The 15,726-nt window shown below is 38.8% G+C and overlaps 1 protein-coding gene across 2 annotated transcripts in view; it reads left to right on the top strand.

Moving 5' to 3' along the window:
- Positions 1–15,726, top strand: part of DNAH11 (dynein axonemal heavy chain 11) — a gene marked incomplete at its 5' end in the record, with an annotated part of 386,720 nt that overhangs the window by 312,291 nt on the left and 58,703 nt on the right. For both annotated transcript variants that reach the window (XM_080701838.1, XM_080701837.1), the window contains one exon: positions 10,744–10,948. In XM_080701838.1, the coding sequence (XP_080557964.1) occupies positions 10,744–10,948 (205 nt within the window). The remainder of the gene's footprint in view (positions 1–10,743; positions 10,949–15,726) is intronic.

Raw genomic sequence — 15,726 nt, 5'->3', positions numbered from 1 at the left:
TACATATAGAGTTGCCAATATTTTTTCCTTTGAAGAAAACAAGATAGTGTTGAAAACATGAAAAGGGAGAAAACAACCCCCAAAGACTGCAAAGCCGTGTCCACCATGACCGCTTCTAGCCTGTTGTCGAGCACAGGTGGGATAACACTTCCCCACACCTGCTGGAAACCACACCCCGCAGAAAGGTGCGACTAATGATCCTGTTTTTGTTTATTTTAGTTGTTTGTTTTGGGGGCCTTTGAAAAACTACTATTAGTTTATTTTTCTTAGTAATGAATATCTAAGAAAAGCTTTTGATAGATATAGCATAGTCCAAAAGTTGAAGTTCATTAATAATTGGAGTGTTGTAGAGTATGGAGTAATGAATACTAATTACTCCTTTCATGGCTGACAGCTCCCTGTGGACCAATACATCAGACCAGATTTTAATTTGGTTCGAGTAATGGTTTCATCAATAGCACATTAAATCTGTGTTTGAGAAGATATACAGTTGAACCTGACCCACACAGTAGATACCTCTGTCATAAAATGGCCAGGGGCTGACAACAGCTGGGTAATTACAAATAATTAAATCCACCAAACTCCAGACAATCCTAATTTTAAATAAAATATATCTTATCATATCAATAGACAGAAAACATATCTGGGAAGATTTATTAATATCTACTTTTTCCAAAGCAAATTTACTGGCTTACATGTTAGAGAAATTACTGATCTGTGAAGCACCCTTATAAAATTATATCTCTTTAATCTTTCAAATCCCCCAAGTATTATCAAAGTCATCTTTGAACTTTAATCTTATCTGGGATAGCCTTTCTGTAAGATGAATTTTACTTGTTCCTGAGACCATGAATACAAAAAGAATAAGTATAGAATGAAGTAAACATCTCTAAAAATATTTATTTTCTCAGAAACAAGTGAAATTCATATATATTTTAACAAGTCTTTAAGCAGTGTAGCCTAAAAAGATACTTAAAATTGACCAAGGGAAATATTAGCTATTTGATACAGAGCTAATACAGTAAAAGGGGAACAAAAGTTTGGACACTTATTTTATAATAATTAGTTTTCCTGAACACTGTGTTAAGATTAATAAGAACTGCCTTGAGTTAGCATGTTTTCTGTTTTTTTAAATATTGTTATGTTGCTATTATTGGAGTTGATGTCATCTGATTGTATTATGGCTGAGGGTAGATCTATTTGAATTAAGTCTTGGGTGAGACTTAAGATAGAACATGTTAAAACCCACACTGTGGTAGAATGTACTCTGTTGAACTGGAAACCTGAGAATTTTAAATAGAGTCCAGAGATATATAACTCCTCATGCGCTTGTACAACAGAATGTAGCATTCTGGTTTCTCCAAGATTCTAATTCAAAATAAAATTTTATTGCCCAGAGTACCTCCAATAGTTTTTCTTTCCCTAAATTTAGTCCAGGTTTAAAAAAATAAATAAATAGTGTGTCAATCAGGGTCTACAGATAGTGCATTCCCACACTCTTGGTCGTCTTGTTAATAGTTGTTTCACTTTATCTGAAAAATAGATGCCAAGCTGGGCATGGCGGCACACACCTATAATCCCAGTACTTGAAAATCTGAGACAGGAAGATCTCAGGTTCAAGGATAGCCTGAGCAAATAGTGCGTCTCAACAATCTAGCAAGACCCTGCTTTCAAACAAAAAAATTATAAAAAGGGTAGAAATGTAGCTCAGAGGTAGAATACTCCTGAGTTCAATCTCTGGTACCATGGGAAAGGGATAGGTGATGCCAAACCAATTTACAGGTAAAGAAACTTTGGATTCTTTTTTTCAAAAATATAATCTTTTACAAAAACAAACATTAATCCAGGCTTGGTGGCACATGCTTGTAATCGTAGCATTTGGGAGGCTGAGACAGGACAGCCTCAGCTACTAAGTGAGGTCCTTTGCAACTCGGTGAGACCCTGTTTCAAAATAAAGAATAAAAAGTAGGGCTGGGAGGTGTAGCTTGGAGGTAGAATGCCCCTGGGTTCCATCCCCAGTACTCAAAAACAAAACAAAAAAACACTAGTGGAACCAGGATTACTTTGTTTGAGATACCATGCTATAGTATTTAAATAGGGTTATCCAGAAATGTGTGTGTGTCCAATGAGAAATAATTTGTTGTGAATTTCCTTTCCCGCTTTCTTTCTGTGCAGTGTTACCTGGAATTCTGAAACATCGATCTTTGTTTCTATTTTTTTTTTAATCCTAATGGAAGTTTGCTTTTATCTTAGAAGGACATGTTGGCTATATTCACTGTATGAAGCAGCAAGACAATTAACTTGTTTCTATTCAGGACTTCCTTCCTTCTTTTCCCTGCACCTCTTGCCAGCTGTGCAGCTTTCAGCCAAAACCCTTCTGGAGGAAACACGTTTGACCAACTTTCAGGGCCCCTCCTGCTGGGGTTGCTAAGTTACTTCTCGCCTCTTGCCGGTTGCTACACCTGATTTTTTTGGCTGCACTCTCAGCCTTAGCGGTTGGAGCTCACAAGTCTAACCTCAAAGCTTTTAATTTTGAACAGCAGGACATGTGGTACGACTTTTAGATGTCCGTTGAAAAGTTGATTTCTTCTCTGGAGAGTTCTTTTTTTTTTTTTTTTCCTCCAACTAGCAGGACTATATTATTTATTTACCAGATAACCTACCTACTATCTCTTTATCTTGACAAAATATCTCTAATAAGGTCCCCAAAATGGAATTCCTCACATTTAGAGAACATGGTAGCTAATGGTAGCTATCTGAGTTGTCCATGATGGAGTAAGAATTTTCCTTGTATTAGTACAATATATGCAGATTTCTGTCCAAACCCCAAATTTTGCAAATCTTTAAAAAAGAATTTTGCTGTAGCCATTCCTTGTGAAGACACCAATCTGCTCTAGTGGTCAGCCTTTATCCTCAATGGAATATATTGTTGTTCATGTTTAGTTTTGAGTGGCAGAATAAAGAAAGAAAGAAAGAAAGAAAGAAAGAAAGAAAGAAAGAAAGAAAGAAAGAAAGAAAGAAAGAAAACAGAAGAGAGAAAACAGAAGAGAAGAGAAGAGAAGAGAAGAGAAGAGAAGAGAAGAGAAGAGAAGAGAAAAAATCCTACGGTTTTGGTTCTGGTCTTTATAACACCTGATCACTAGAGAAATTCATTAAGGTTTTCGTGGTGTAAAACTGATGGCATTTCCAACGGTAACTGCGCAAAGCCTGGAGAACAGTGTCAATAAAAGTAAAAGGGACTTCCTTAGTTTCCAGATAAACAGTCTAGAAATAAGAATTTCAGACCAGACATCATGGTGCATGCCTGTAATCCCAGTATTTAGGAGGTTGAGACAGGAGGATTGCAGGTTCAAAGCCAGCCTCAGGAATTTAGCAAAGTTCTTAGCAACTTAGTTACTCTTAGCAACTCAATAAAAAATAAAATAGGGCCAGGGAATGTAGCTTGGAAGTAGAATGCCTCTTGGTTCCATCTCCAGCACAAAGAAAGGGGGGGAGGAAGGGAAAGAAGAGGTAGAGAAATAAAATAAGAATTCCAGTTAATGATCTTTAATTTCAGATTTTCATCTTGGTTTTATCGATGATGCCTGTCCCAATTCACAAAGATTGTGGGTTTTAGGAAACTCTAATAATGAACCCAATGTTAGGATACATCTGTCACAGAAGTGATCTGAAAATTAGCTAAGCAATCATTTCCAAGTGTTTCAAAGTAATTCGTTCCTCACAAACAATGATTTTCCATAATTTGATATTAAGTATTTACTCTATCATTTTTATTCTGGAACACTTTTTGCCAAATTTTGAATAAACTTTGAAGGAATTTTTATATTTCTCATGTACCTGATTTCCCTGCAAACCTAACATATAAGTTTGCAGATAATTGTCATTATTATAAAGTAATTCGCATTTTAGTACACTTAAAATACTGCACTTTCTTTTTCTAAAAGTCAGATGATACAAAACTTTTATATAAATTAAGTGATTTATTATAAAAATCTTATGAATTAAATAATAATTATAATAATTCACATTATATAAATATTGACCAGAAATTACAGCTCTTGCGTTAAAATCGGGCACTTTGATACTTGCTGTTCTCCTTTGTAAACAAGGGCAGGGTTTCTAGCCAAGCCAAGACTGACAGGGCGCGGGCTCTGAGCTGTGGCTCTCTAATTTTTCTTGAGTGGCCATAGGTTGGTATTGAGTAGAGCATGTTCTCTCAGTACCCTTCACACCTTCACAGAGTGCAGGACATTGAGGTGGACAGAGATTGGCATTACAAGCTGCCTTCAAAGGAAACTAACCTACAGTAGACGCAGTGAAATGACCTTCCTAGTAGGAGTCTAGAGACCCAGGTTCTAGTCTCAGCCCACCACAAAGTGATGTGCCCTTGGATAAGTCCATAAAAAGGAATCCACTGAGCCATCTCCAGGTACCCTCCTTGCTCTAAAACTCTGCCAGGTGAGACAGAAGGATTTTGACTCACCCCGCAGCCTTGCCAATTAAACCATTGTGTTTTACTGTCCGTCCTGAGGTCTCCTGATCAATCTCTCACCTCCAGAAAAGCAAATCTCAGCCAGTGAGAAGGGGTTCTCGCTGTTTCGGAGGCTAGCCTTGAACCTGCAATCTCCTGTGTCAGCTTCTTGAATACTGCGATTCCAGGTGTGTATCACCATGCCTGGCCTCATTGGACTTGAAGTTCAAGAGCTCACAGCTTGCTTTAGCGCTTGGAAGTAACCTCTGGACTCGTGTCTTTCACAGAAACCGTAAAGTGATTCTATTTGCTTTTCCCACCCCTCCAGTTAACTCCGTTGTTTCTTGGACCCTTCAAATCATGAGAGAGTATTAACCGTCTGCTTAATTTTCCCAGATAGCAGATTAACCAAAAATTAACCTAGCAGCAGTGATAAAACCCACTGAGTCATTATGCAATTTTGGCTTTTCATAGATCATAAACACCCCAATTGAGGATAATTTACTATCCCTGGGAAATCTAAAGCCATCAAATAATGTTTCCAAGCAAGATGTAAAAACCCGATTTTATATGCAAGCATTCTCTCTTCCACAGCAGAGTCCTCCCCCCACAACCCCCAACATTAACTCTGTCTCATCACAGAAAATCAGACCTGTCAAAGCAGATACATTTCTAGTTCTCAAAGTGGAGTTCACGAATGTCCCATGGTACACATACATGTAGTTGGGCAAGGGAGATACAGAACCTGGAGTCATCCATAAGGCGTCTTCCTGAGCACTGGTGTAACTCAGATATTTTGTTAGATATGTAAACAATTAAAAGCTTTCCCTGCGCCCAGAAGTGACATCAGAACAACATGTGTCCTGATGGCCTTTCTCATGGTTTTTTTTCTTGAAAGCTCAGATACAAGAACATGGTTATGTGTAGTGTGTAATGGGAAAAAACCTTCTATTGCTCTGAGTAGAGATGGCAGGAGTACCACCAATGACGTGATCCTGCAGAGAAGCAATGGGCCGGAGGCCTGTCATGGTGCCACCTGTAAGCTAAGAATAACTTTTAAAGGGTTGTGAAGGACAATAATGTATAACAGAAATGCATGACTGAAATATTTACTCTCTGGCTCCTTGACCACCAAAGTTTATCAGTCTCTGCTCTAGTGGGATTCTCAAATCACCTCTTACAGTTAAGAATCCCTTACCCAAATTGCTGGGAACCAGAAATGTTTGGATTTTTCTTAAAATTTGGGGTATTCGCATATCCATATGAGATATCATGGGATGTGATGCAGATGTCTACACATGAACTTTGTTTCATGTGCACTTTATATACCTAGACTGATGATAATTTTATGCAAAATTTTCAGTGCACCTGTGTTTTGACTGTAAACCATCATATGAAGCCAGTTGTGGAATTTTCCACTTGTGGTAGCATGTTGGTGTCAAAAATGTCTCGAGTTTTGGATTTTCAGTTTAGGGTCATTCTGCCCGTGCTTTAAAAAAAATGAGTCAGTCAGCCGGGCGTGGTGGCGCACGCTTGTAATCCCCGCGCTTGGGAGGCAGAGACAGGAGGATTGCGCAGGTTCGAAGCCAGCCGTGCGCGCTGGCTTAGGAGACCCTGTTTCCAAATAAAAATATAAAAATAGGTCTGGGAGTGTAGCCCGGAGGTAGGAGGGCTTCCAGGAACCCCAGTACCACCAAAAAAAAAAAAAGAGTCAGTCATCTTGTTGGTGGTTTGTTTTGATTCTCATGCACATGTGGAAACCTACAACCACATGCGCACACCACAGACCTCAAAATTAATTTGCCTTCTTACCAAGTTCCTAATCCCATTGTGATAAACTGTCTCATATTACAAAATAATGAAAATTCTAGTCATAAATGATTCAGTGTCCTTCATTAAAGTTTAAAATTTTAAGTGTCAAAATTACTGGTTTCTTATCACTGACCTCTTTGATGTGGTATAATGTTTTTAAGATTTATTCCAAAACAGATATGGTGACACACATCTGTAAACCCAGTACTTGGGAGGCTGAAATAGGAGGATCACAGGTTCAAGACCACTCTCAGAAACTTAGCAAGACCCTGTTTCAAAAAAAATAAATAAATAAAGCCGGGCATGGTGGCACACGCTTGTTGTAATCCCAGCATTCAGGAGGCTGAGACTGGAGGATTGCAATCAGCTACTTCATGATGCCCTCCACAAATTAGTGAGACCCTATTTCCAAATAAAGAATAAAAAATAGGGCAGGGGCTGTACATCAGAGGTTGAATGTCCCTGGGTTCCATCCCTAGACCCACAAAAAAAGTAAATAAAATAAAAAATAAAACAGGGCAGGGGTTGTAGCTAGGAGGTCGAATGCCCCTGAGTTCTATCCCCAGACCCACACAAAAAAAATAATAATAATAATAAAATAAAAAATAAAATAGGGCTGGGGGTGTAGCTCAGAGGTAGAATGTCCCTGGGTTCTAGTTCCATCCCCAGTAAAACACACACACACACACACACACACACACACACACACACACACAGTAGTTTATTCCTGTTGAAACACACTGTAGGCCCTCCAAACCCACGCATTCTGCATCTGAGGATATGGTAGGCCAACACCAGGGACTTAAGCATATTTGGATTTTTTAGCCACAAGTGGTCCTGAAACCATTCCCCAGAGGATGATGCATATGTATTTTATTACTTTTCATGACTGAATAACAATCCATTGAATGGATATGCCCATACTGTTTTTCACATTTGAGTTGTTTCTACCTCTTGGCTGTTATGAATAATACTGCTGTGAACATTCATATACAATTTTTACATTGGCTTATGTCTTGAATTCTTTGGGGGCATGTACCTAAGAATGGAATTGCTGGAACATCTTGAGGAACTGACAAACTATTTTCCAAAGTGTTTGTAACATTTTATATTCCCACCAGCTTGGTGTGTGAGGTTCCAGGTTCTCCTTTTTCCTAGCACTTGTTATCAGCTGTGTTTTTATTATCCTGGTAGGTGTGAAGTGGTACCTCACCGTGGCTTTGATTTGCATTTCCTCAATGATGCTAAACATATTTTTATGCCATTAGTAGCGATTTAGATGAAAAGGATTCTATTCAGATCTTTTGCTTATCTTTTAATTTGGCAGATCTTTGATTGTTATATCTCTGTCACATTGTAGGAACTTGAAATATATTGATTAATTTACCTATTCTGAACAATTCCTATAAATATCATAAATGTGTGATCCTTTGTGACTGACTCCTTCTTTAAGACTAATGATGACATTTCTATATCACCTTCAAAGAAACTTCTTTTTTAATTTCTTTTTTATTTTTATGTGGAACATTGAAAATGGCATACATTCAGAGTGTGCTTGATGCCCCCCACTTCCCCTTTCTCCCCTCCCAACAATGAGTGTCCAGGTTAACCATGCTATATTTATATTTTTACACAAATTCCAATGTAGTTCCTTCATTAATCAACCTCAGCCTTCTTCCTCTCCTATCCTTCCATTCTAGCTTTGCTGAGGTTTTCCCTCCATTATCTGGAGTCCCTCTGGTATCCCTAATAATCCCTAGTTTGAGCACATTGGAGAAAACATAAGTCCCTTCTCTTTCTGTGCTTGGCTGATCTCACTTAACATAATGTTCTCCAGGACTTTGCATCTTCTTGCAAATGACATGATTTTGTTCTTCTTTATAGCTGAGTAGAATTTCATTGTGTGTGTTTCCCATAATTTTGTAATTTATCCATCTGTTGATGGAGACCTAGGTTGGTTCCATATCTTGGCTATTATGAATTGTGCTGTTGTGAACATGGGTATGCATATGTTACTGTAGTTCTCTGATTTCAACTTGTTTGGACAAATACCCAGGAGTGGTGTAGCCAGATCATATGGTGGAGCTATTCCCAGTTTTCTAAGGAATCTCCACCCTAATCGCCATAGTGGCTAAACTTGTTTGCACAAATTTCTATTCAGATTCTTTTGTTTGGTTTTTTGGGGGGGCACTGGGGATTGAACCCAAGGGCATTCTACTCTGAGCTGTACCCCAACCCTGTTCTATTTTTTATTTTGCTGACGGTCTCACTTAGTTGCTGAGGCTGGCCTTGAACCTGCAATGTTCCTGTCTCAGCTTCTTCCCAAGTACTGGGAGTATATGTATGTGACACCACACCCAACTCTTGTTCTATATTGTGTGTGTGTGTGTGTGTGTGTGTGTGTGTTACTGGGGATGGAACCCAGGGGCATTCTACCTCTGAGCCACACTCCCTGCCCTATTTTGTATTCTTTATTGTGAAAGAGAGTCTCACTGAGTTACAGAGGGCCTCGCTAAGCATCTAAGTCTGGCCACGAACCACGATCCTCCTGTCTCAGCCTCCCAAATGCTGGGATTACAAGGCTGCGCCACCATACCTGGCTCTTGTTCTCTCTTTTAATTGAGCAAATCTTTGAACTTAATATGCCTGTCATATTTTTGACATTTGTTATAATAAGACAAAGGAATCAGTATTCAAAATATTATAATCATAAAATATAAAATATATGCATAATACTCATAATATGAGAAAGTAAGTGGCAGTGTTTGTGAGAACAGAGACCATGCTTGACTTGCTGGCGCTCTGCCCTGTGCCTACAAAGCTCTCCATCAGCCTGGCGTAGTATTCAGTTGCTGCTTGTTGAGTGAATGAACAATTGGTTGTAATGTGTTTCACGATCACACAAATAACTGAAGAAAGTATCAGTAAGACCCATGAGCCAGGTGTGGTGGTGCATGCCTATAATCCCAGTACTTGGTGGGGCTGAAACAGGAGGATCACAGGTTCAAAGCCAGCCTCAGCAACTCAGCAAGGCTGTCAGCAATTTAGCAAGAGCTTGTTCCCAGATGAAAATAAAATTGGTCTGGGAGTGTAGTTCAGTAGAATAGTCCTGGGTTCAATCCCCAGCACTACAACATATTTTTTAATGACATTATGATTATGATTTTGATGAGCATAACATCAAACTAGAGAATATGTGCAAATCCGTGAACCGATGGCATCATTCTCTGGTCTATCAAACTCAGAGCCACTATACTAAACTAGCAGCCACTGCCTGGGTCACTTATTACACTTGGTCTCTGGTTCATTCACTTCTTACTGTTCTCAATAACTATTTTTTAACAGTACTGTCAATATTCATTTTTTATTTATATTTTATTTATTTATTTGTTTATTTATTCATTTATTTTTGTGAGTCTGAAGATGGAACCCAGGGGCATTCGACCTCTGAGCTACACCCCCTGCCTACTTTTTTTTCAGTTTGTTTATTTATTTATTTATTTATTTATTTATTTATTTATGGTACTGGGGTTCCTGGAAACCCTTCTACTTCGTGCTACACTCCCAGACCCATTTTATATTTTTGAAACAGGGTCTCCTAAGCCAGCGTGCGGCTGGCTTCGAACCTGCGCGATCCTCCTGTCTCCACCTCCCAAGCGCGGGGATTACAAGCGTGCGCCACCACGCCCGGCTCTAGTTTTTTTATTCTTTATTTTGAAACAGGGTCTCACTGAGTTGAAGAGGGCCTCACTAAGTAGCTGAGGTTGTCCGCAAATGGTGATGCTCCGGTCTCAGCCTCCCAAATGCTGGGATTACAAGCATGCGCCACCACACCTGGCTCAATGCTCATCTTTTAAAAACATGTCCTTTTTTTAAGACAGAGAGTACATGCCACACACGTCTACACTGGCTTAGTCAGAAGTATGTTGCTAGTTAATATGCTCATTTTCTTCTTCTTTTTTTTTTTTGTGTGTGTGTATGTGTGCGGATCTGGGGATGGAACCCAGGGGCATTTGACCTCCGAGCTACACCCCCTGCCCTATTTTTTTATCTTTTATTTTGAAACTGGGTCTCACTGTGTTGCAGAGAGCCTCAGTAAGTAGCTGAGGCTGTCTGCGAACCAAGATCCTCCGGTCTCAGCCTCCCAAATGCTGAGATTACAAGCGTGGGCCACCACGCCTGGCTATGCTCATTTTCTTGCTGGAAAAGAATTAAAGGGTAGAATGTCCTGACAAAGCGGAAATGCATCAAAACTAAAGAAAGTGAATTTGCCTTTCAACTTAATAAGAATGTCTTGGAAAGTGGCTCTTTCACAGCTTTTTCTCCTCAAGTTTAGGCATTTAACAACTGAGGTGTTTGTTGCAAATGTGAGATCACTCTGTAATGGAGACAAAACAGCACCCTAGTTTTGGCCATGGTTCACCAGGATTTTCTGAAAGTCTATACTATGCCCCATCTAGGTATATCAGAATCGGAGATAAAGAATGTGAATTCAACGAGAACTTCCGCCTTATCCTTCACACAAAACTGGCAAATCCTCACTACAAGCCAGAATTACAAGCTCAGACAACCCTCCTCAACTTCACCGTCACGGAAGATGGTCTTGAAGCCCAGCTGCTGGCAGAAGTTGTCGGTATTGAACGGCCAGATTTGGAGAAGCTTAAGGTAAAAATCATTACTTACCTTACCCCCCCCCCCAATTTACTCATCACTTTTTCTGTAGAAATTAATGGTGCAAGATACAGAAGTATAGCTGGGTGTGATGGAACATGTCTGTACTTGGGAGGCTGAGACAGGTGGATCGCAGGTTGGAGCCAGCCTCAGCAACTCAGTGAGACTCTGCATCAAAATAAAAGTAAAATAGAGCTTGGGGGGCAGGCCTGGTGGAGCACACTTGTCATCCCTGTACTCAGGATCACAGGTACTAAAGCAGTCTCAGCAAGTAGTGAGACTCTCATCAGCCTGGCAAGACCCTGTTTGCAAATAAAAATAAAATAGGGCTTGGTGTAGCTCAGAGATGGAATGTCTCTGGGTTTAAGTTCAATGCCAAGTGCCACACACATAGACCCACACACACTAAGGCTGGGAGTATAGCTCGAAGGGAGAATGGCTGAGTTCAACCCCCAGTACTGAGCGGGGGATGACGGGAAACACGGAAGTGTAAGAGAGGATTCTTGCCTTCCAGGGTCTTGCAATCTAATTGAGAGAAATGAAGAAGCATGGTAAAAGTTAACAAACATTTCTAAGTCGCTGCTGATGAATGCCAGTTAGTAACGGTGTGCCACAGGTACGAGATGGATGGATTGGCTATCAGTCTTGGTGGGTAGCACTAGGATAGGCACAGAAGCATGTCACTCATAGAAAAGGGAGGTAAAGAAACAGGTACACAAACAAGTAGCTTGGGTGTGAATAGACCAATCTAGCCAGAGAAGAAGAATGAAAATGAAGACTATCTGGTAAGGTTGAAAAAAAAATTAAGGAACTTATAACTGGCTATGACTAATATATAAAAGACTGTTAATGGCTCTAGGTACATTGATTAAGAAAAGTACTGAAAAATCATTCAGCATTTCTTGTGAAAATAAGAAAACAATAAGCCTAAAAATGTAGAAATGAGGTAATTACCTATATAAAAGCAGAAAAATGGTGACAAAGACAATAGAGAAGAAAATTTAACTAGATTAAAATTAACTAGATTTTAAGACAGATGTGGTGGTGCACACTGCAATCCCAGTACTTGGGAGGCTGAGACAGGAGGATCACAGGTTCATGGCCAGCCTCAGCAATCTAGCAAAACGCTCAGCAACCTAGCAAGATCCTATCTCCAAATAAAAAAACAAAACAGGGCTGGGAGTGTAACTTGGAGGTAGAATGTTCATGTATTCAATCTCCAGTGCCACAAAATAAATGGAATAAATAAATAAATAAATAAATAAATACTCATCTTATTAGTGGAGGGGAGGAAGAAACTAGCAAGTAGACCTCCAAAAGGAGGCTAATCAAAATTAAGAGAAAATGGACAAAAATGAAAGAATAAACCGTGCACACGGAGACCAAAATACATGAAAGAATACAGGACCTGCCTTTCTGACAATAAAGTTGAAAACTGCAGTAGTGAATAGTGTTTTTGTGATGTGAAAATTCATGAGAATTTTCTTGCTAACTTGATGCTTTGAAAGTTCCTCTTGGTTTTGGATTATATCATCAGTTCTGAGTTCTTTTCTATGGTGAATAATATTCCATTGAATGGATATTGTCATTTTACTTATCCTTTATCAGTTGAAGCCCATTAGAGTTGACCTGCTTTTGATTTTGATATATGATGCTACTCCAGACTTCCATATGCAAGCTTTTGTGTGGTCATGTATTTTCAGTTCTCTCAAGTGTCTAGCTAGGACCAGAATCGCTCAGTTAAATGGTAACTCTCTTTTGAAGCAATGGAGGAACTGCCAGACTGTTTTCAAAGTGGCTATGACCTTTTATATTTCCACCAGCTATGTATCAGCTTAAAGGGTGTGAAGTGGTATCTCATTATAATTTTGATTTTCTTTTATATGGAGTCTAATAATGTTGAGCACTTTTTCACCTATTACTGGCCTTTTTGTGTATCTTTTTTGGAAAAACATCTATTCAAATCATTTGCTCATTATTTTTCTTTGCAATACTGGGGATGGACCCACGGGCATTCTACCTCTGAGCTGCACCCCCAGCCCTATTTTTATTCTTTATTTTGAAACAGGGTCTCACTGAGTTGCAAAGGACCTCGCTAAGTAGCTGAGGCTGTCCACAAACCACGATCCTCCTGTCTCAGCCTCCCGAATGCTGGGATTACAAGCGTGTGCCACCACGCCCGGCTCTCATTTGCTTATGGTTTGTTTTTGTTTTGTTTTGTTTTGGGAGAGTTGTTGTTGTTGTCATCATTATTTTAGTTTTAGTTTGGGTTTGTGTTTTGTTTTTGTGATGCTGGTCATCAAACCCAGGGCCCCATGTATGCTAGGCAAGCACTCTACCCCTGAACTATACCCCTAGTTCCCAAATTAATTTTTTTTTACTGACAAATTGTAGGAGTTCTTTATATATTTTGAATATTAAACATATTGGATTATAATTTACAAAAGTTTTATCCCATTCTGTGTGTCTCTTCATGTTCTTGATGGTATCCTTTGAAGAAAATTTCAATTCTGACAAAGTCTAATTTCTTTGTTTTTTCTTTGTTATGCTTTTGGTGTGATATCTAGGAAAATATAGACACAATGAGACAGAAATTTATACATAAAGATTTAGTTCTGTTTCTTCTAGAAGTTTGATAGGTATTAGATTTTACATTTTAAATTTTACATTTAGGCCTGTGATCAATTTTAAATTAATTTTTATAAACAGCATGAGGTAAAGATCCAATTTCATTCTCTGTGTATGTGTGTGGGGGGGTAGCTCACAGCTACACCTCAGCCCTTTTTATTTATTTATATATTGTTTGTTTGTTTGTGGTTATTGGCAATTGAACCCAGAAACATTGTACCTCTGAGCTACACCTCCAGCCCTATTTTATTTTTATTTGGAAACAGGGTCTCAGTAGGTTGATGAGAGCCTCAGTGCATGCTGAAGCTGTCCTCGAGCTTGCAATCCTCCTGTCTAAGCCTCCCAAGCACTGGGATTACAGGCGTGCTCCACCATGCTCAGCTTATTTTTTATTTTGAAACAGGGTCTTGCTAGCTTGATGAGAGTCTTACTACACTGCTGAGGCTGTCCTCCAATCTGCGATCCTCCTATCTCAGTGTCCCAAGTACTGGACGTACAGGTGTGTACCGCCACATCTGGCTCCTTCTTTTGCTTGTGACTGTACAGTTGTCCATCATCATTTGCTGGAAAGATCATCTTTTCTCCCTTTCATTGTCCTGCTCCTTGTCAAAGATGAGTTGGTCATGTTTCTGTGGATCTATTTCTAGGTTCTCTATTCCATAACATTATCTAGTAGCCTTGGTTTTTGTAGATTCTCAAGTAGTTAAGTCAGATAGTGTCACCCCTGACATTGTTCTCCTTCCACGGTATACTATTGACAGTTCCGAATCTTACAACTGTCAGTGTAAACGTTGGAACCAGATTATAGTAATCCACAAGATAATGTGCTGGGATTTTGATTCATATTGCTTCGAATCTCACATAGAAATAATCAGTATCTTAACAATATCAAGTCTTTCTGTCCACAAACAAGAAACATCTTCTCTTCTTGTAGATCTTTGATTCTTCCATCAAAGTTTTGTAGAGTTCTCCATAAATATCTTCAACATATTTTGTTAGATTTATTCCTAAGTATTTAAATTTAAAATGTTTTGGTGCTAACATAAATAGTATGGTGATTTATTTATTTATTTATTTATTTATTGGTGGTACTGGGGATGGAACCCTTCTATCTTCGGGCTATAATCCCAGACCTATTTTATATTTTATTTGGAAACAGGGTCTCTTAAGCCAGCGAGACTAGCTTCTAACCTACACAATCCTCCTGTCTTTGCCTCCCAAACGCAGGGATTACAAGCGTGCGCCACCTTGCCTGGCTAGTATTGTGTTTTAAAATTCAAATTTCAGTTGTTTGTTGCTGGCATAGAGAAAAACAATTGACTTTTTTATATTAACTTGTATCCTGCAAATGTGCTATACTTGTTTGCTATAATAACTTGCAGATTAGCTGCAGAGAGCCTTATTCTTTGAAACTTTCTACATAAAGAATTGTGTTATTTCTGAATAATGACAGTTTTTTCCTCCTTCCTATTCTCTTTGTCTTTGTTTTTCCTTTTTATTTAATTTTTTTTATTTTATTGCATTAGAACTTCCAATACAGTGTTGAACAGCAATGGTAAAAGGCGATCTTAGGGGGAAAGCATCTCTTTCTCCTTGCATGAATTTTTTGGTAGACTGTATCTCCCAAGGTACTGGTCCAGTTTGTCGAAGTTATGAAATTTGAAGGTATAGATTTGTTCATAGTATTCTTTCATTCTTTAATAAAAGAATGATTCCCCCTCTTTCATTTTTGAGACAAGTAATTGATGCATTCTCTCTTGCTTTTCTGTTTGTCATTGCTAGAGGGTTATAAGCTTTATTGATACCCTCAAGGAACCAGCTTCTGGTTTTGTTCATTTTCTCTCTTTAAATTTCATTGCTTTCGGATCTAATTTGTGCCCTTTTCATGTGCTGGCTTTGGGTATATGTTGTTCCTCTCTCTCCAGTTTACTAAGGTGAAAATTTAGATGATTAACTTTCTCTTCTCACATATGTAGTCAAAGCTACAAATATTCCTGTACACACTGTCGATACATTGGATTTTCATTTATTTCAAATATTTTAATTTTTATTTTTCTTGAGACTTTTCTGACCCTTGTACTATTTAGAAGTATGTTGCTAAATTACCACATACACTAAGCTTTTCTAGCCATCTTTAGTTGCTG

This window comes from Muscardinus avellanarius (genome assembly GCF_963383645.1).
Source record: "Muscardinus avellanarius genome assembly, chromosome: 9".
Lineage (NCBI taxonomy): Eukaryota > Metazoa > Chordata > Mammalia > Rodentia > Gliridae > Muscardinus > Muscardinus avellanarius.
Note: the sequence above shows the minus strand (reverse complement) of the source record. Positions and strands in the feature narration are given on the sequence as shown.